The 19,876-nt window shown below is 67.5% G+C and overlaps 2 protein-coding genes across 3 annotated transcripts; one reads left to right on the top strand and one right to left on the bottom strand.

Annotated features, from left to right (window-relative positions):
- Positions 1-6,233: 6,233 nt before the first annotated feature.
- Positions 6,234-11,110, top strand: SLC35F6 (solute carrier family 35 member F6). The gene is made up of 6 exons (XM_063330783.1): positions 6,234-6,360; positions 8,207-8,279; positions 8,352-8,523; positions 8,938-9,150; positions 9,774-9,884; positions 10,254-11,110. Exons 1-6 carry the CDS (start codon positions 6,284-6,286, stop codon positions 10,727-10,729), a joined length of 1,122 nt encoding a protein of 373 aa, XP_063186853.1. The 5' UTR covers positions 6,234-6,283; the 3' UTR covers positions 10,730-11,110.
- A 412-nt stretch (positions 11,111-11,522) lies between these two features.
- On the bottom strand, positions 11,523-19,118 carry CLU (clusterin). Of its 2 annotated transcripts, none has more exons than XM_063330780.1 (9): positions 19,025-19,118; positions 17,542-17,649; positions 16,260-16,408; positions 15,153-15,323; positions 14,642-15,059; positions 13,967-14,080; positions 12,188-12,414; positions 11,770-11,951; positions 11,523-11,670 (listed from the first exon to the last, which is right to left on the bottom strand). In XM_063330780.1, the coding sequence occupies exons 2-9, from the start codon at positions 17,624-17,626 to the stop codon at positions 11,664-11,666; spliced, it is 1,353 nt and encodes a 450-aa protein (XP_063186850.1). In that variant the 5' UTR covers positions 17,627-17,649; positions 19,025-19,118; the 3' UTR covers positions 11,523-11,663. The 2 variants fall into 2 exon arrangements, with proteins under 2 accessions (XP_063186850.1, XP_063186849.1); XM_063330779.1 differs by having other exon boundaries at positions 11,538-11,673.
- Between the last annotated feature and the right edge of the window lie 758 nt (positions 19,119-19,876).

Raw genomic sequence — 19,876 nt, 5'->3', positions numbered from 1 at the left:
CATGAAGAGGATGAAGGGACTGGAGCACCTCTCCGAGGAGGAAAGGTTGAGGGAGCTGAGGAGCAGAGAAGGCTCAGGGTGGGTCTCACCATGGCTGTAAGAACCTGACAGGGAAGAGGATGGAGCCAGGATCTTCCCAGTGGTGCCCAGTGACAAGCCAAAAGGTTCGGCCACCTCCAGCATGTCCCCCAGCCCCACCATCCGCTTTGGGAAAGCGGAGAATCCCCAGGGGGCCAATGGGAACCCGCAGGGGCTGGTCCTCTCCAGCGGGCAGGTCGCAAGGGGATGGGGTGGGAGCTGGGACCCCCCCCCGTGGCAGGGTACTGCCATGTCCCCAGGGGGTTCAGGGCCACCCGAGCCACCCGCCCCCGCTGCCTCATCCTGGGTGATTTTTCTTTGTTTCTCTCTCTCAGCACTTAAATTTTCCTTGTCAGCCGTCACCCAAATATTTACAGTCCGAGGGAGGGACTTAAAATTCCTCCCCGGTATCGAACAGCACCACGGGGGGAGCTCAGCCCCGGCGGCCGGGACTCATCCAGGCCCCGAGGAAGAGGAGGAGAGAGGGGTGGGGAGCGAAGGCCACTACCCCAGCCGAAAAGGGGGTAGGGAAGCAAGGAGAGAACGGGGAAAATGGGGGTTTTGGTGGGAGAAAAAAGAAAAATAAATGAAACTTCACATTGGTCTGGGCTGTAAAGCCATTTTTGTAAATAGGAGTTTAATTTTTAAAAAAAAAAACAACTTATTAAACGTTTCTGTTTTCCCTTCCCAGCTCATTACACCCGGTGAAAAGCTCCGGCTGGGGAAGGGGAAACCTTATTTTTATTACCCTGAACTTTTCCCCATCCCACGCGTGGCTCTGTCGCCCTGCGCCGGGGGCCTGTGAGTGCTGAGGGTGTCCTGAGGCTTGGGACCTCGGGGACGGGGACATGCTGGGTGTCACCATTCCCTGTCCCACCCCGATCTGAATCTGGGGAAAGAGGTGGGAGAGGTGCTGGAGAGGAACCTCCGGATGCAGCCATGGGATGGGAAGTGCCATCAGCGCTGGCTTGGGGACCCGGAGCTGTGATGGGGACACTGGGGTGACCAGGGGGGCAGAGGGAATCTGCTGAAGCCGGTGGCATCCCCACCATTGCGTCATCCTCTGTGCCACGATGTCACTCCAGGGTGATGGGGTGGTGTCAGTCCCTTCCTAACCTCGCCGCAGCCCAAAAGTTGGGCTGCCGGGAGGAAAAGGGGTGATGGGTGTCCCTAATGTCCCATCTCCTCCCCCCCGGGGACCCCGGGTGGCCCCACATGGGTGTCTGTGTGGGGCTGGCAGCGGTGCGGGAGGGTGGGCACCCATGTGCTCTGCCACCGCTCGCCCTCATGTCCTTGGGACACTCACCCGTCCCACGCCCAGGGACACACGGGGGACCACGGGAGACCATCCCCATCCGTCCCGTCCTCCCTGCCCAGTTGGCCCAGCCCGTAGTGTCCCCACGGGTGCCACCGGTGAGTGGCACAGTGGTGGCTTTCCTGCTGTGCCGCCTGCCACCATCGTATTGCCCATATGTCCCATGGGTGAAGGCTGTGGGGAGGGACGGAGGGGGACGGGGGGGGGACAGGGGGTGTTTGTCTTGCTGGCCGGAGTGCGGGGTGATGAGAAATGGCCACGCACTCGGTGGCACCAAAGAAGGAGAAGCCGGCTGAGGAGGCGGCCGCATCCCGCTTCCTTCGCCCCTTCCCTTCGGGCTGCCCAGGGGTCCCCGCCCGGGGGGGGGGGAGTGGGATGAGCTGGGGGGGTGGAGTGTCCCCGGGGGTCGCCGAGGTAGATGCACAGCCCGAACGGCAGTGGGTTCCAGTGGCTGCCGGTGTCCCGGTCCCGCGGGGTTGAGGGGGGTATGTTCTGCGCCGGCCCTGGTTCGGGAAAAGCCCCCCCACCCCCGACTCCCGGAGCCACCAGAGCCAGCGCTCGCTGCCCCCCGCATCCCTCCCCGGGGACACATTTCGGTCCCCTCCCCACCACATCCCTCCCCAGGGACAATTTTCGGCCCCCTTCCCATCGCACCCTTCCCCAGGGACGAGTTTTGGCCCCTTCCCCATCGCGTGCCTCCCCGGGGACACATTTCTGTCCCCTCCCCATCGGGATTTTTCATTCCTCTCCCCATCACATCCTTCCCCAGCGACACTTTTCAGCCCCCTCCCCATCGCGTCCCTCCCCAGGGACAAATTTCTGTCCCCTCCCCACCACGTCCCTCCCCAGGGACACTTTAGAGTCCCCTCCTTGTCACATCCCTCCCCAGGGACACATTTTGGCCCCCTCCCCATCATGTCACTCCCCAGGGACATTTTTCAGCCCCCTCCCCATCGCGTCCCTCCCCAGGGACATATTTCTGTCCCCTCTCCATCACATCCCTCCCCAGGGACACTTTTCGGTCCCTTCCCTGTCACATCCCTCCCCAGGGACACATTTTGGCCCCCTCCCCATCATGTCCTTCCCCAGGGACAAATTTCTGTCCCCTCCCCATCACATCCCTCCCCAGGGACACTTTTCAGCCCCATCCCCATCACGTCCCTCCCCAGGGACACTTTTTGGCCCCCCTCCCCATCACATCCCTCCCCAGGGACACTTTTCGGCCCCCTCCCCATCGCATCCCTCTCCAGGGACACTTTTCAGTCCCCTCCCCACCACATCCCTCCGCAGGGACACATTTTGGCCCCTTCCCCATCACATCCCTCCCCAGGAACAAATTTCTGTCCCCTCTCCATCACATCCTTCCCCAGGGACAATTCTCGGCCCCCTCCCCACCACATCCCTCCCCACCACATCCCTCCCCAGGGACACTTTTCAGTCCCTTTCCCATCATGTCCCTCCCCAGGGACACTTTTCGCCCCCCCCCCCCCCCCATCGCATCCCTCCCCAGGGACACTTTTCAGTCCCCTCCCTGTCACATCCCTCCCCAGGGATGAGTTTCGGTCCCCTCCCCACCACATCCCTCCCCAGGGACACCTTTCGGTCCCCTCGCCATCACACACCCCCCCCACCAGGGATCCGTTCCCGTCCCCCCCCTCCGCAGCATCCCGGGCCGTGCCCCCCCCCGCGGCGGGAAGGGTTAACTCCGCCGGGCGCAGACAGCCTTGGCGAAGGCCCTTGGCGTGGGTGTCCCCCCCCTGCCGCCTCCCACGGGTCACGGCCGCCGGGGCTGACGTCGGATGGAAAAACAATTTATCTCCGGCTGCCGGGGAGGCCCGGGGGGGGGGGGGGGGCGGACCGAGGTTGGGGCGGGGGGGGGCGGCGGAGCCAGCTGCTGGGTGTGGAGGGGCCCCACCGGCACCCCTCGGTCAGGGGTGGGTGGCGAGACCCCGCGGGCCAGGGCTGGCCCCCACCGGGGCTGGGGGGAACTGCGCCCCGAGAACAGCCCCGGGGAGCTGGGGGGCGCTGGGGGTCTGCGCCTGGTGCTGCGTCCATGAGCGGGGCTAGTTGGGCATGGCTAGCCCGGGCAGGGCTAGCCCAGGCAGGGCAAGCCCAGGCAGGGCAGGGGTAGCCCACAGAAGGCAGGGGTAGCCCAGGCAGGGCAAGAATACCCCAGGCAGAGGTAGCCCGGGCAGGGTTAGTCCGGGCAGGGCAGGGGTAGCCCACACAGGGCAGGGGTAGCCTGCACAGGGCAGGGATAGCCCGGGCAGGGGTAGCCCGGGCAGTGGTAGCCCAGGCAGGGCAGGAGTAGCTCAGGCAGGGTTACCCCAGGCAGGGCAAGGATAGCCCAGGCAGAGGTAGCCTGAGCAGAGGTAGCCCAGGCAGGGCAGGAGTAGCCCATGCAAGGAGGGGGTAGCCCAGGCAGGGTTAGCCCATGTAGAGGTAGCCCAGGCAGGGTTAGCCCATGTAGAGGTAGCCCAGACAGAGTAATGTTAGCCCGGGCATGGTTAGCCCAGGCTGGGCAGGGTTAGCCCGGGCAGGGCAGGGGTAGCCCAGGCAAGGTTAGCCTGGGCAGGGGTAGCCCAGATAGGGCAGGGTTATTCCAGGCAGGGTTATCCCAGGCAGGGCAAGGATATCCCAGGCAGAGGTAGCCCGGGCAGGGTTAGCCTACACAGGAATAGCCCAGACAGGGCAAGGGTAGCCCCGGCAGGATTAGCCCACGCAGGATTAGCCCACGCAGGGCAGGGTTAGCCCAGGCATGGTTAGCCTGGTCAGGGGTAGCCCACACAGGGCGGGGGTAGCCCGGGCAGGACAGGATTAGCCCAGGCAGGGGTTAGCCCAGGCAGGGCAGTGGTAGCCCGGGCAGGGTTAGCCCGGGCCGGGCAGCCGGGGAAGGTAACCCCGGGGGGGCAGGAGGGTCCGTCGTTCCTGCCTGGCCCGGGCAGGACGGCGGAGCCCGAGCCCCGGGGGCGACCGGGAGCCCAACCTGCTCCGCCGGCGCCATCTGCCGGCCCCGCCGCGGCGGGGACGGGCGTGACACGGGGACACGGGGACAGGGGGACACGGGCACACCGCCCGCGGGGAGCGGGGCACCGGGGGACCGCGGCGTCGGGACCGGGGGCACCGGGATGGGGGCACGGGGTTGGCGGCGGGGGGAGCGCAGGGCGGCGGCCTGGGGAGGGAGGTCTGCGGGGATGGCGACGCGGGGACCGGGGCACGGCAGCACCGGGGCAGGCGGCACAGGGCCAGCCGAAAAGAAAATAGGCTTGTAGGCTCCTGGGCAACGCAACAGCGAACCGTGACCAAGCTTAATTTTTAATATAGAAAATAATTACATATCAGTGAGTAGATATAGTATTGTAGAACTGATTGTTAATATGCCGGTGGTAAGAACAACGCCGAGCAACGTACTGCTCGTTTGTCCTTCGGATAGCCCTCACCATGGCTGGCTCAAAAACCCAGTCAGGCCGAATCAACGGAACAGCGAATGTAGATAGCAGGCATAAGACAGAATCATAGGAAATAAGCGATTAACTTGGAAAAGGTCGGGCATTCAAAAATAGACATAGACTAAAGCATGTAATTAATAGAATGGCTTAAGTTTCCAAGAATCCTACAGGTAAAGATTGTTTGAAGAAGACAAGAGACTGTGGTGACCACAAACCATGCCGGTGAGCTGCACTGGGCAGCACCACAGGGCTACCCCCTGCCCTGCCTGGGCTACTGCTGCGTGGGCTAACCCTGCCCGGGCTACCTCTGCCTGGGATATCCTTGCCCTGCCTGGGATATCCTTGCCCTGCCTGGGATAACCCTGCCTGGAGAGAACAACAAAAGGAGAACTGGAACGAGACGATGAAGAATCACCCGAGGCAGAGGAACTGTATGGACTTTTGAAATTACTAAAGAATAGGGAACTGAAAAGCCATAAGGGAACACCCAGACCCTCTTGGACAGAAACGCCAAGTACGTGATTGTTTTAACCGTATATACGTATATATATATGAGATTATTCCTTGTCAGACTTCGCCACTCACTGAGGTGAGGGACCAACTCTGAGTTGTTAATAAAGCAAACCCAGAGGTACCCACCGAGTACTGAAATTCTTTAACAGACAGGGCCCACCGGGCAGGTGGCACCGGGACCAGCAGCACCAGCACAGGGCCCGCCGGGACAGGTGGCACCGGGGCAGGGAGCACCGGGACCAGCAGCACCGACACAGCCAGTCCTGAGACCGGCAGCCTTGCCACAGCCAGCCCCGCGACAGCCAGCACCGGTACTGGTAGCACCGGGACCGGCGGCACCGGGACAGGCAGCACCGGCACAGCCACCACCGGGACAGCCAGCCCCGGGACAGCTATCAGCACCGGGACAGGCGGCACCGGGACCGGCAGTACCGGCACAGCCAGCCCCGGGACAGCTGTCACCACCGGGACAGGCGGCACCGGGACCGGCAGTACCGGCACAGCCAGCCCCGGGACAGCTGTCACCACCGGGACAGGCGGCACCGGGACCGGCAGTACCGGCACAGCCAGCCCCGGGACAGCTGTCACCACCGGGACAGGCGGCACCGGGACCGGCAGTACCGGCACAGGACCCACCGGGCATCGGCAGCCCCGGGGCGGCGCACAGGGCCCGTGCCCCGGCAGCTCGGCGGGGGCGGGGCCACGCAGGCCGGTGGGCGTGGTTTACAGGCTGGGGGCGTGGTCATGTGCCCGTGTGGGCGTGGTTACAGGCTGAGGGGAGGAGCGGGGCCAATCGGGGCGGAGCGTGACTCACCAGGGGGCGTGTCCGTGGCGGCGGGGGGCGTGGCCATGCGGGCGCGGGGCGTGTCCGTGCGGCGGCGGCCCCGGTGCAGGGCGGGAGGCGGCGGGAGGCGGTGGCGGCGGGGCCATGGCCTGGTCCCGGTACCAGTTGGGCCTGGCCGCCCTCATGCTGCTCACCGGCTCCATCAACACCTTGGCGGCCAAGTGAGTCCTCCCGGCGGCTGGGGGAGACCCGCACCCCCGGGGGCTGGCGGCGGACACGGCCCCAGCTTGGGCCTGGGGCTGGGCCCACCGGGGCCCTCCCGGGCCTCAGGGCGGCCTGGCACCCCCCCCACCCCCCTTAGCCGTTTCCCCCGGCGTGTCGGAGCCCGGTCTTCAGGGCCCCCGTCCCTCCTTCCGTCCCAGCGTTGATCTTCCCGAAGCTGCGGGGGTGTCGCACCCCGGGGTGGGCTCCAGGTCCTCCCCTCCCCACGGCACCCCCAGCCCCATGTGGGACCTGGGGGGCCGCCCCGGGCCGGGTCGCGGCCCAGGTTGTGTTGGGCAGAGGCCTAGGACCTGCCCCGTGCCCCCCCTCCAGATCTGGGGGGGCTGCCGTTGCACTGGGGGGTTGTGGGGTGCCCCATGGAGACCGGGGCTGCTGCTGCTTAGGGGTCACAGCTCCTGGTGATGGGGGAGGAAGGGGGGGCTGCGTGGCCGGGGGTGTCTCCAGCCTTCTTTGGGCGCTGCCGAGGGGTGCGGGTCCCCCGCCATGGGTGCTGGGGAGGAGCTGTGCGAGTGCCCCCCCCCAAAACCAGGACCCCTGCACCCCTCTGCGCTCCAGCTCGCCCCAAAGGCCAGGCGGGGGCTGGATTGAGCCCCTTCCCACCGACAGCGCCCTGGGGTGCTCCCGGCCCTCGCAGCGAGGATGAGGACGGACGGCGTTCCCAAGAGTCGCCGGGACAAGGCAGACCTGCCCGGCCGGCTCGTCCCGGTGCCTCCAGGCAGACGCGTGGGCATCAGCGGGGTTTCACCAGGTGGCCAAGCTCCAGCTGGCCCCGGTGACACACACAGCAGACCGAGGTCCCCGGGGCGGGTGGAAACTGAGGCACGGAACCGCCGCGGGGCAGAGCAGAGCCGGGGGGTGGCACCGAGCTCTCGGCCAGCTCACGAGACCCGTGTGTGGCCCGGCAAAGCCTCTTGCAACACAGGGACCAGCGCTGGCCCGCGGCGGAGGGGCTGCAGCGTGTCACCCAGGGCTGACTCATGCTGAAATCTTGCTGGCCTGGCGGAAAAGCCCCTCGCCGGGTGGCGAGAGACAGGCTGGGGATTGCCCTGGCCTCCGCTCGCGCCCCGTTTCCCCCAGCTCAGCAGCTCCGTGGCCGCGCAGCGTCAGCAAAAAGCTGCCGGAGGGGAGTTGGGTGCCTTCCCTGCCCGTCTCAGGGTGTCCTGGGGGCAGGCAGCCGGACACCAAGGGGCTGGGGTCCCCTCCTGTTGCGGATGGTCCTTAAAGAGGGGAGATCCTCCCCAAAACGGGCCGTGGGAACCTGTGCCACAGCCTCTGTTCGTCCAGCGTTGCCCTCTGTGCTGTTTGGGTACACAAAAAAGGGGGGTTGTGCCCCAAAACCGGGAGAGCTGCTGCCCCCCAGCCTGGTTTCCAGCATCTTTTATGGGCCATGTGTCCTGTAGCCCCCAAGTCTTCAAGGACGGTGACACAGGAAGGAAGGAAGGGGTCGGGATGACCCCCCCACCGTGCTGTCCTGGTCTCCCGGGGAGGTGACAGTGCTGCCTGGCCGGCTCCGGCCGCGTGTGCCGGCAACGATGGGCGCGGGGACACCGGATCGCGGTGCTGTGTGACACAGCGGTGTCCGTTTCCCTGCCTGTCACTCAGGGCTGGGAGCCGGGCCAGGAGCTGCTGTCAAGTCAGGGCAGCCGTGTCTCTCCTTCCCCATGGGTGTCCTGTCCCCGGAGCCGTCACCTCAGGGGGGCCGGTGGCCCTGGGCTGGCTCCGGGGGTGCGCTGGGGCTCCCCACATCCCCCTGCTCTAACCACCACCCTCTCCTCTGCCTCGTAGGTGGGCTGATAACTTCAGCGCGGCCGGCTGCGGCGGGACGGAGGAGCACAGCTTCCAGCACCCCTTCCTGCAGGTGAGTGTCCCCGTCCCGGGGCAGGATGGGTCCTGCCGGCAGGGCCACCCCCCTCACCCGCCTCTCCCGCAGGCCGTGGGCATGTTCCTGGGTGAATTTTCCTGCCTGGGGGTGTTTTACCTGCTGGTGTGGAGGGATCGGCGGAGGCCGGAGCCCAGCATGGCCCCGTCGCAGCCCTTCAGCCCCCTGCTCTTCCTGCCCCCCGCCCTCTGCGACATGACTGGGACCAGCATCATGTACGTGGGTAAGTGCTGGGGACCGGGACGCCGCCTCCGTCCCCCCTCCTTGCCCCATCCCTGGGGTCGGATGCGGCTGTCGGGCTGCAGGATTCCGTGGTGCGTTCAGTTCTGGGGGGGCGATGACCACGCAGCCGGCGAGAGGGGTCTGAGCAAACGCTCCCCACCCATGTAACGAGTTGTGGCAGGGCTCAGTGAGCCGTGTTCCTCGGGGGGCACAGCGTTCCCGTGGGGCTGCGTCTTGGCGCGAGCCTCCCTGCTGCCAGCTCTAGGAGTCCTAGGGGACAGTGTCGCTGCCCCTTCCTCCCGTTAATCGCTGATCTGCTCTTAATTACTGCAGCAGACCGTTAAGCAGAGGGGCGGTGGCGTTAGCTCCGGCAGCACACGCGACTCATGGGTCTGTCTCTCTTCCCCCCGCGCAGCCTTGAACATGACCAGCGCCTCCAGCTTCCAGATGCTGCGAGGGTCCGTCATCATCTTCACCGGGCTCCTCTCCGTGGCCTTCCTGGGCCGCAGGCTGGAGCTGAGCCAGTGGCTGGGCATCCTGGTCACCATCGTGGGGCTGGTGGTGGTGGGGCTGGCTGACCTGCACAGCTCCCACGACCAGAAACACAAGCTCAGCGAGGTCATAACCGGTACGTGGTGGCCCTTGGGGGAGGCGGGATGGCCACGGCGAGGCGGGGGGGGGGGGAATAAGCCCGTCCCCGGGCCTGTGCGGGGCTCCCTGGGCACAGCTGCACTGCGCTGCCCGTCCAGTGGGTAGGGGGACAGGGAGCTCAGCCTCTCCCCTTCCTTTCCTTCTCCTCTTCCTCCTTCCTTTCCCTTCTCCTCTTCCTCCTTCCTTTCCCTTCTCCTCTTCCTCCTTCCTTTCCCTTCTCCTCTCCCTCCTTCCTTTCCCTTCTCCTCTCCCTCCTTCCTTTCCCTTCTCCTCTCCCTCCTTCCTTTCCCTTCTCTCCCCACTTCCTTCCCTTCTCCTCTCCCCTTTCTCCTCTCCCTCCTTTCCTTCCCTTCCCTTCTCCTCTCCCCCTTTCCTTCCCTTCTCCTCTCCCCTTTCTCCTCTCCCTTCTTCCTTTCCCCTCTCCTCTCCCTCCTTTCCTTCCCTTCCCTTCTCTCTCCCCTTCCGTCCCTTCCCCTCTCCCTGCTTTCTTTCCCTTCCCCTCTCCCTCTTTTCCGTCCCTTCTCTCTCCCCTTCCTTCCCTTCTCCTCTCCCTCCTTTCCCCTTCCCTTTCCCCTTCCCTCCCCTCTCCTCTCCCCGCAGGTGACCTGCTCATCATCATGGCGCAGGTGATCGTCGCCATCCAGATGGTGCTGGAGGAGAAGTTTGTCTACAAGCACGACGTGCACCCGCTGCGGGCCGTCGGCACCGAAGGTCTGTCGTGATGTCGGCTCGGGGTGGGGGGGGCTGAGCTTTCGGGGGGGCTGCAAACCCAGCCTGTGGGGGGCTGCTTTGTGCCATGGGGGGGGATCGCAGGCTGCAAAGGGGGTTTGGGTCCCCTGGGGCAGGGAGGGTTAGCCAAGGGGGGGATCATGGAATTGTAGAATCACAGACTGGTTTGGGTGGGAAGGGACCGTAAGCATCACCCAGTGCCACCCCCTGCCCTGGGCAGGGACACCTCCCACCAGCCCAGGGTGCTCCAAGCCCCGGCCAACCTGGCCTTGAACCCCTCCAGGGCAGGGAAACAGGCAGCCCTGGGTGGTTCTTGGAGCCAGCACCCATCTGACACCCGCTCGCACCCAGGTTTCTTCGGCTTCATCATCCTGGCCCTGCTGATGGTGCCCATGTACTACATCCCGGCGGGCGGCTTCAGCGGGAACCCTCGGCGGACGCTGGAAGACGCCCTCGACGCCTTCTGCCAGATCGGCCGCCGGCCCCTCATCGCCCTGGCGCTGCTGGGGAACATCAGCAGCATCGCCTTCTTCAACTTCGCCGGCATCAGCGTCACCAAGGAGATCAGCGCCACCACCCGCATGGTGCTGGACAGCCTCCGCACCCTCGTCATCTGGGCCGTCAGCTTGGCCGTGGGCTGGGAGACCTTCCACGGCCTGGAGATCTTGGGCTTTGGGGTGCTGCTGACGGGTGCCGCTCTTTACAACGGCCTGCACCGGCCCCTGCTCGCCCTCCTGCCCCGGCAGCGGGAGGAGAGCGGCGGGGCGGCCGAACGGGAGGCTTTGCTGCGCGGGGAGAGCACGGCCATCAACAACGGCGAGAGCTGAGCGCCGCCCCCCGCCCCGCCACGCTGTCCCCGTGTCCCGCTTGGCCCCCCGGGGTTTATATCCCCGGATCCTGCCCTCCTCGGGAGGGGATGGGGACGGTGCCATCGGTCACCGTCCTGCTGGAAAATCCTCTCCCCTGCCCCGCCGCCGGAGGGGATGGCGAGGCTGTGCCTGCCCTTCCCCATGGGGAACGGCCCCCCCGCAGCCGGCTGCTGGAGCCGGGGGGAGAAATGGCAGCTTCTGCCCCTGTTCCCAAGGGGCTGCGGGGGGGGGGGATGGTGTGGGGTGGGGCTGGGGCTGGCCCCCCTGCTCCCCGACCCGCGTCTCCCCCCAATAAAGCACATCTGCCCCCGGCGCGCTCCCTGGGTGTCTGTGCCGGTCCTGGGGACGACGTGGGGTGCCAGTGGGGCTGGGGGATGGGGTCTGGACCCCCCGCCCAGGGTCCCTGCTGGCCCCGCCAGGAGGCGGGGGGTTGAGCTCCCCCTGTCCCCAGGGGGGGTGGCCGTGCTCCTCGGTGTCCCCGAAGCAGGGAGAGACCCCAGACCCCTTTCACATGGGGTGTGGGAGAAGGCGGCGAGCCCCAGCGTCCTCGTGGGGGGCTCTTGCTGGTTGGGGGTGGGGGGGAGCAACTTCTTGGCTTCCCCCCTCCCCGTTTTGCAATATCCACTGCTTTTTGCAACCTTTATTTGCTTTTTTTGAGCCGGGGGGGGTGGGGGGAAGCGTATCCCAAAGATGCGGAGGAGAGCGCGGTTGGCCTGTTCGACTCTACCTTTATTTTCTGTTTGGTTGGGGCCCGCGGTGGGACCCCAGCAGCGGCTTGGGGGGGGGGGGGGGGGCGTTCTGTGGTGGCGGCGTTTGACCCCCCCACACACCTTCCCCCGGTATGGGGAGGGGGTTTGGCGGGGCTGCGGCGGCGGCGGGGGGCATCGCCCGGCTACTCTCTGCTGGAGGAAGGATGGAGGGGGTCAGCAGCCGCGGCATGGCCCCCCCCAGCCCCGAGCCCTGCCGTGGGGATTGGGGGGGGGGTGTCCCGGACTCACATGGTATTTTGCTTGTAGTGCCGAAGCGCCTGCTCGGCCACCATCTCCATGAAGCGAGGGTCGTCCCAGGAGATGTCCCCCGGCACGGTGAGGGACAGCGGCTCCGAATCGAAGAGCTGCACCGTCACCTGCGTGTCGGGGGGGGCCGAGGGGTCGTCGGGGTTGGGAGCCTTGGAGAGGACCTGGAAGATACGGCGGGAGGTGGCGGGGGACAGGCATAAAGCAGGGAGAGCCGGGCTAGCCCCCCGCGCCGGCCCCCTCGCCCTGGCAGCCGGCCCCGCGGCCGGCTATTGTGCCCGAAAAGCGCCTGGTCGGGCACACAATCGCCTCTTTCTCCCCCTGACCCACTTTTGGTGGCTGTCAGCCCTCTTTGCGGGGGGGGGGACGACACGGGGGACTGGAAGCCTGCGGGACTCACCGTGGTGACCTGGAGGAAGCCGTCGGGGGCTTGGGTGAGGTTGGCCAGGCGGGAGACCCAGCCGAACTGGTGGTTGAGCTGGTCCAGGAGGCTGCTGGTGTTGAGCATCTCGGCCTGGAAGGAGCGCAGGAGGTCGTCGTAGCGGCGGGTGAAGCGCTCGGCCAGGCGCAGGGCGTCCTCCAGCTGCTCCCGCAGCTGGCTCTGCGCGGGGTCCGTCTGCCAGCAGTCTGCGGGAAGGGGTTAGGGGGCAACAGGGGGGGGTTTTGGGGGGTCAGGGCTCACCCCCGCCCCGGGGTACCCCACAGCATCTCATCCGCCCAGCCCCGCTGCCTGCATCCCCTCGTGCCCCACCGCAGCTCGTCCCCTGCTCCCACTGCCTGCACCCCCTCGCCGTGGTGCCTGCACCCCCTCGGCACCCTACGACATCTCATCCCCCCGCCCCTCATCCCAGTGCCCGCCCCCCACCTCGCACCCCCCATCGCATCTCATCACCCTGCCCTGGTCCCTGCACCCCTTTGCACCCCTCTGCATCTCATCGCCCCGGCCCCAGTTCCTGCCCCCCCTCGGCACCCCACAGCACCTCATCCCCCCGGCCCCAGTGCCTGCACCCCACAGCATCTCATCCCCCCCCAGTCCCTGCACCCCCTCAGCACCCCACAGCATCTCACCCCCTCGCCCCTCATCCCAGTGCCCGCACCCCCTTGCGCCCCCCATCGCATCTCATCCCCCCCCGGTCCCTGCACCCCCTCGGCACCCCACAGCATCTCATCCCCCCGGTCCCAGCCCCTGCACCCCCTTGCACCCCACAGTATCTCGTGCCATCGTCCCCGTTGCCTGCCCCCCCTTTGCACCCCTCTGTATCTCGTCCCCCCCGTCCCGCTGCCTGCACCCCCTTGCGCCCCATCACAACTCAGCGCCCAACCCCGGTCCCTCCACCCCCTTGCACCCCTCTGTATCTCGTCCCCCCCGTCCCGCTGCCTGCACCCCTTTACACCTCCCCACGTCTCATCCCCCAGGTCCCACTGCCTGCACCCCCTTGCGCCCCATCGCACCTCATCCCCCCACCCCTGGTGCCTGCACCCCCTTGCATCTCATCCCCCCCGCCACCTGTGCCTGTACCCCCTTGCGCCCCACAGCATCTCATCCCCCCAGCCCCAGCCCCTGCACCCCCTTGCGCCCCACAGCATCTCATCCCCCCAGCCCCTGCACCCCCTTGCGCCCCACAGCATCTCATCCCCTTGTCCCCGCTGCCTGCATCCCCTTGCACCCCATTGCAACTCATCCCCTCGACCTGGTGCCCGCACCCCCTTGGCCCCCCACTGCATCTTGTCCCCCCCGGCCCCGCTGCCTGCACCCCCTTGCACCCCACAGCATCTCATCCCCCTGGTTCCTGGTGCCTGCACCCCCTTGCGCCCCACAGCGTCGCATTCCGCCAATTCCTGCAGCCCCTTGCACCCCATCACCTCTCATCCCCCCACCCCCGCTGCCTGCACCCCCTTTGCACCCCACAGCGTCTCATCCCCCCATCCCTAGTGCCTGCACCCCACAGCATCTCATCCCCTCGCCCCTCATCCCAGTGCCCGCACCCCACAGCGCCCCACTGCCTGCACCCCTTTGCACCCCACAGCACCTCATCCCCCTGGTTCCTGCGCCCCCTTGCGCCCCACAACATCTCGTTTCCCTGGTTCCTGCACCCCCTTACGTCTCATCCCCTACGTGTGTCCCTCCCCCGGCACGGTCCCCATCCCGGGGTGCCCCATCCCGGGGTGCCCGGCTCACCCACGGCGAGGATCTCCCGGCACTTCTCGCACTCATCCCGCATCCGCAGGCAGCCGGCCGAGTTTCTCCGGATCTCCCGACACACCATGCGCTCGTCGCTGGAGTTACGGGACTCTGCGGAGAGCCCAGCCCGGCCTCAGCACCCCGAAACGCCCCGGGGCTGGGGGGGGTGGGGAGCACTACAGACACCCCCCCCCCTCCCCCCAACCCTGGCCACAGCTGCAGGGCCGGCCCCGGCCCACGCCATGGGGGGGTGGACACAAAAACGCTTTTTCCCAGGAATTTTGGCCACCCTGGATTCGTAGCCAGGGCCGCGGTGGCAGACGGTGACGGCACCGGCGCTGCCAGCCCAAAACAAACACCTTCCCGGGAGGGCGGCGGCGCCGGCAGCCAAGATTTAAGAGGGAAAGGGAAAGATTTAAGAAAGGGGGAAACCCAAAAAAAAAAACCCAGCCCAGCTCCGCAAACAGCGGAGCCTGTGATGCCTGGGCTCCCGTGGGGATTCTCCGATGTCTCGTATTAGGGTTGAGCTCATCCTCCCAAAGGCACTCGCCCCCTAATGAGAAGGGGGGGCGGGGGGGATTGTCGGGAAGCCTGGAGGTAAAATTGCCGCTTCCAGCCAAATCTGGGGAGCCCACGGCCCCCCCCCCGCCCAGCCCACGGCGAGGGCCCTACCTGGGGCGAAGGCGCCCAGCGGGTGCTCCCAGCCGCCCTGCGCCTCCTCCAGCATCCGCTGCGTCATCTCGAAGAGGGGCTGGAAGAGGCGGTGGAAGCCGTGGTAGGGATGCTGGAAGAAGGGATGCAGCTCCCGGGAAAACCTCCCGCCGCGGGGGAAGAGGCGGACGTGCTGGACCGGGGGGCGGAAAGCCTCGCGGAAGGCGCCGAAGGGGGGTCGGAAGAAGGGGTACATGCGGCCGTAGACTTGGGTGCTGTCCTGGAAGATGTCATCCACCCCGTCCTCCAGCAAACCGAAACGTTCCTCCAGGTCCTCCAGCTGCCGCTCCTGCCGCTGGTCCCGCTCCAGCAGCGAGTCGATGCGCTCCCCGTTCACCCAGATGGAGAAGGGGGAGGAATGGTTGAGGAATTCCTCCAGCTGCCGGGCAGGGAAGAGGGATTAGGGTGAATTTCCCCCCTCCGGTGTTTCGGCAGGTGGGGATATGGGGGGCAGACGGGGCACCCCACTCACCTGCCGCCCCACCAGCCCGGAGCCGCTGTGGCAGGTGCGGGAGTAGAAGCGCATGCAGGTCTGCTTGAGGCAGGGCTTGCATTCCTCCCAGAGCGCCAGCATCGTCTCGTTGCACACCTCCTGCCGCCCCGCCAGCTGCTGCTCCTTCTCCCGCGCCAGCTCCACTGCCTCCTGCAAGGCGCCCGCATCCAGCCCCCGGGGCATCCCACCCCTCCAGGACCCACATTCAAGGGCATCCCACCCCTCCTGGGACCCATATCCCCAGCTCCGAGGGCATCCCACCCGTCCTGGGACCCACATTCGAGGGCATCCCCTCCCTCTTGGGACCCACATCCCCAGCTCCAAGGGCATCCCACCCCTCTGGGACCCACATTTAAGGGCGTCCCACCCCTCCTGGGGCCCACATCCCCAGGTCCAAGGGCATCCCACCCCTCCTGGGACCCACATTCCCAGCTCTGAGGGCATCCCATCTCTCCAGGATCCACATTCGAGGGCATCTCACCCCTCCCCGGACCCACATCCCCAGTTCTGAGGGCATCCTACCCCTCCGGGACCCACATCCCCAGCCCCCAGGGCATCCCACCCCTCCGGGACCCACATTCGAGGGCATCTCACCCCTCCGGGACCCACATCCCCAGACCCAGGGCATCCCACCCCTCCAGGACCCACATTCAAGGGCATCCCACCCATCCTGGGACCCACATCCCCAGCTCCGAGGGCATCCCACCCCTCCAGGACCCACATTCAAGGGCATCCCACCCGTCCTGGGACTCACATCCCCAGCTCCGAGGGCATCCCACCCCTCCAGGACCCACATTTGAGGGCATCCCACCCCTCCCTGGACGCACATCCCCAGCTCTGAGGGCATCCCACCCCTCCAGGACCCACATTTGAGGGCATCCCACCCCTCCCTGGGCCCACATCCCCAGCTCCGAGGGCATCCCACCCCTCCCTGGACGCACATCCCCAGCTCCGAGGGCATCCCACCCCTCCAGGACCCACATTTGAGGGCATCCCACCCCTCCCCGGGCTCACACACCCCGGGTACCGCATCCCCCAGAGCCCTCAGGCTGCCCAGGGGCCGGCCCCCTCCTCATCCTCACCCACCTCCTTCCTCCTCTTGGTCTCCTCCAGCGTCTGCAGGATGGCCTGGTGCTCCTTGCTGGTTTTGTCCATGAGGGTCTTCATCTGCTTCACCCCGTTGATGGCGTTTTCCACCTCCGTGTCGATGTATTTGCTGCCGGCTGCCGACATCTCTGCGGGGGGGGGGGGGGGGAAGAGCATCCCTCGGCCGGCCGCTCCCGGTGGGGGGGGGGGGGAGCGGGGGGCAGTGGGACCCCCCCACCACCACCCCCACCCCCATCGCACGCAGATATTTGTGGGCGCTGCCTCCTCTTTGCTCGTTCCCAGTTCACAGAACTCAAGAAAAGTGACCCAAAAACCTCGCCCCCCCAGTATTTGGGCGGCGCTGCCCAGGAGTCCCCCAGCTGCCCCCCAGGAACGGCACCGTGCCGGGGCCGGGGGGGGGCCGTGGGGCTGTGCTGTCCCCACATCGCCTCTCGCCGTGCCCGGCCCTGGGGGGTCACCAGGGGCTGGATCTTCCTTTATAACCTCCCCCCCCCCCCCCAAAAAAAAAAGCATCCAGCCCCAACCCCCCACCCCATCGCGCCCCATCGCAAGGGTGCTGTGGCCCCCCATGAAATGATGCTGTGCCCCCCACATCCGGCCCCCCCCAGAGACGATGCCGTGCCCTCCCCCAGACCCCCAGGAGTGACGCTGTGCCAGACCCCCCCACAGGATGACGCCGTGCCCCCTATGGAATGATGCTGTGCCCCCCCAATCCAGCCCCCCCAGGGATGATGCTGTGCACCCCCACATCCAGCCCCCCCCAGAGACGATGCCGTGCCCTCCCCCAGCCCCCCCAGGGATGATGCTGTGCCTCCCCCCCTCCCCCCCCCAATCCAGCCCCCCAGGGATGATGCTGTGTCATTCCCCCCCCTCCATGTCCTCCCAGGGATGATGCTGTGCCCCCTGATCCAACCCCCCCCCCATCCAGCCCTTCAGGAATGATGCCATTCCCCCATACAGCCCCCACACAGGATGATATTGTGTCCCCCCCCCATGCAGCCCCCCAGGGATGATGCCGTGCCCCCTCCCCCATAGGTACAGCACTCCCCCCACCCGTCCCTGCAGGGAACAACACCCCCCTCCCCCCAAAATTAAAACCTCCCCCCCCCCCCCCACTAGCCTGGGGGTCCTGCATCCTCCCTGCCCTGGGCACGGTGCTGCCAGGCCCCCTGCGCCCCCCCACCCCACCCCCACCCCCATGGCACCCACCCGGGCTGTGTGTGTGTGTGTCCGTCCCCCCCCCAGGCAGCCCCCCACTCACGCTTGAGCTCGCTGGGGGGGACGAGGGCCTGCCCCCCCCCGCCGAGGAGGAGGAGGCCGAGCAGCGGGAGCAGCAGCCGCGCCATGGTCCCGTCCCGCAGGCAGCTGCCTGCGCAGGCAGAGCCGGGGGGGGGGGGGGGGGGCGCTCAGAGCAGGATCTGCCCCCCCCCCGCCCCGCAGACACGGGGCTCTGAGTCACCACTCTGTGTGTGTCGTGTCGTGTCGTCCCCCCCCCCCCCCCCCGGCACGATTTTGGGGACACAGCCATGGTTGAGCGGTACCCGGGGGGATGCGGGGGGGGGGGTGTCCCTGGGCAGTAGGGTTCCCCTCGCAGCCCCTGGCCGGGGTTGGGGGGGGGGTACGGAGCCCTGTCACCACCCCCCCCGCCCCCGTGTCCCGTCCCCCCGTCCCCCCCCCCCCCCCCGCCTGCCTGCGGGACAAACAAGCCCCAGGCCCGGGGCCAGGCGGGGCGGGCGGCCAAGACGGTGACCGGGCACGGATTTCCCCCCCCCCCCTCAACACCCCGCGGGAGCCAGCGCTGCCTTTCTTCTCCCCCAGCCCCCCCCCGAGGGGATGGAGAAGGGCTGGGGGGGGGGGGGGGGGGAAGGGGCTGAGACAGGGCTGGGCTCCTGCCAGCTGCAGGCAGGGGTGGGCAGCGATAGGCACCGCAGCCCCCCACCCCCCCGGCCCCCGCCCCCCCACCCCGCGAGATGTCCCCCCCCCCCTCGGCCTGGGGGTCGCCAGCCCCCCTGGGGTTGTGCAATGGGGCTCCAGCCCCCCCTCCCCCCCGCGCTGCTGTGTCCACCCCCTGCACTGCTGCCCCCCCCCCCCCCTCCCCACTGCTGCCCCCCAAACAACCCCCCCATCCCGGCCCAGCTCCATCCCGCCCGGCCCGGGGCATTGTGGGAAACTCCTGCCCGCAGAGGCCAAGCATCCTCCCGCTGCATCACCTCCTCCGGCACGGCCTGGGGCGAGGGGGGGGGCACCCCGGGGTGCCCCACAGCGGGTCCCCCGCCACCAGGGGTGCCTGTGCCCCCCCCCTTGGCTGTCCCCCAGGCATGGGCTTGCACCCCCAAACTGGACATGAAGCCCCCATCCCTCCCACCCCACTGCACCCCAGCCAGGGTCCGGGGGGGCTTCCAGCAGTGGCTGAGACCGGCCAGAACTCATTGCGTGGTGGGGAAGGGAATAGGGGAAGGGAGAGGGAAGGGAATAGGGGAAGGGAGAGGGAATAGGGGAAGGGAGAGGGAAGGGAATAGGGGAAGGGAATAGGGGAAGGGAATAGGGGAAGGGAATAGGGGAAGGGAATAGGGGAAGGGAGAGGGAACAGGGGAAGGGAAGGGAGAGGGAAAGGAGAGGGAATAGGGGAAGGGAGAGGGAAAGGGAATAGGGGAAGGGAATAAGGGAAGGGAATAAGGGAAGGGAATAAGGGAAGGGAATAAGGGAAGGGAATAAGGGAAGGGAATAAGGGAAGGGAGCGGTACCTGCACCCCGGCCGCCCTGGCGAACTCCGCCGCGGTCGCCCGCCCCCGCCCGCCCCTATTTATCCGACCGCGGCGGGTCCGCCCCGCTCCGGCCCCGGAGCTTTCTCGAACCGGCGGGACCGGCCCCGGCCCGGCCCGCCCCCCCCCGTCCCCCCCCCCCGGTGTTCCCCCCCCCCATCCCGTCCCGTGTGTTCCCCCCCCCCCCCGCCGGTGCGCCCCGACGCCGCGGGGATGGGTGCGGTGCCCCAAAACGGGGCGGAGGGGGGGGGCGGGACTTGCACCCTTCCCGGGCGCCCTAAATCCGAGAGCTGCAGTCTTGCGGGGGGGGGGGGGAAACATCGCCGGACACTGCGCACCCCATTACCCCCCCCCCCCCCCAAAACACCCCCTTCCCAGGAGAACCCTATCCCCCCTCCCGCTCCCCCGGGGGATGGGGGGTGCTGCGGCTGCGGCGGGGGGGGGTGGGGGGGCTAGTGCAAACGGGGCATCCCATTAGCGGGGGGTGCGTGGGATCCGCCTCCCCCACCCCCGCATCTCGTCCCCCTCCCCCGATCTGCAACATCCCCCACTGCCACGGGGGAAACTGAGGCACGGCCCCCCCCTCCCCTCCTCCTCTGGTCCGTCCCCCCCCCCCGAGATCCCTCCCACGCTCCACCACAGCCCGAAACCGCAGCTCCCCCCCTTCGAGGGGGTGTGTGTGTGGGGGGGGGCGGCTGTTAAACAACTTCCCGGCTGCTGATTACGGCCCAGCGCAAAAATGCAACCTTGGGAACTGGGGGAACTGGTTGGCGCCCAGTGAAGGGGCGGGGGCGGCGCGCAAGGGGGCTGGGAAGCTGCTGGCCAAGTGGCCAA

Source organism: Chroicocephalus ridibundus, chromosome 3, assembly GCF_963924245.1.
Source record: "Chroicocephalus ridibundus chromosome 3, bChrRid1.1, whole genome shotgun sequence".
NCBI lineage: Eukaryota > Metazoa > Chordata > Aves > Charadriiformes > Laridae > Chroicocephalus > Chroicocephalus ridibundus.
This window is presented reverse-complemented; position numbering and strand designations above follow the sequence as displayed.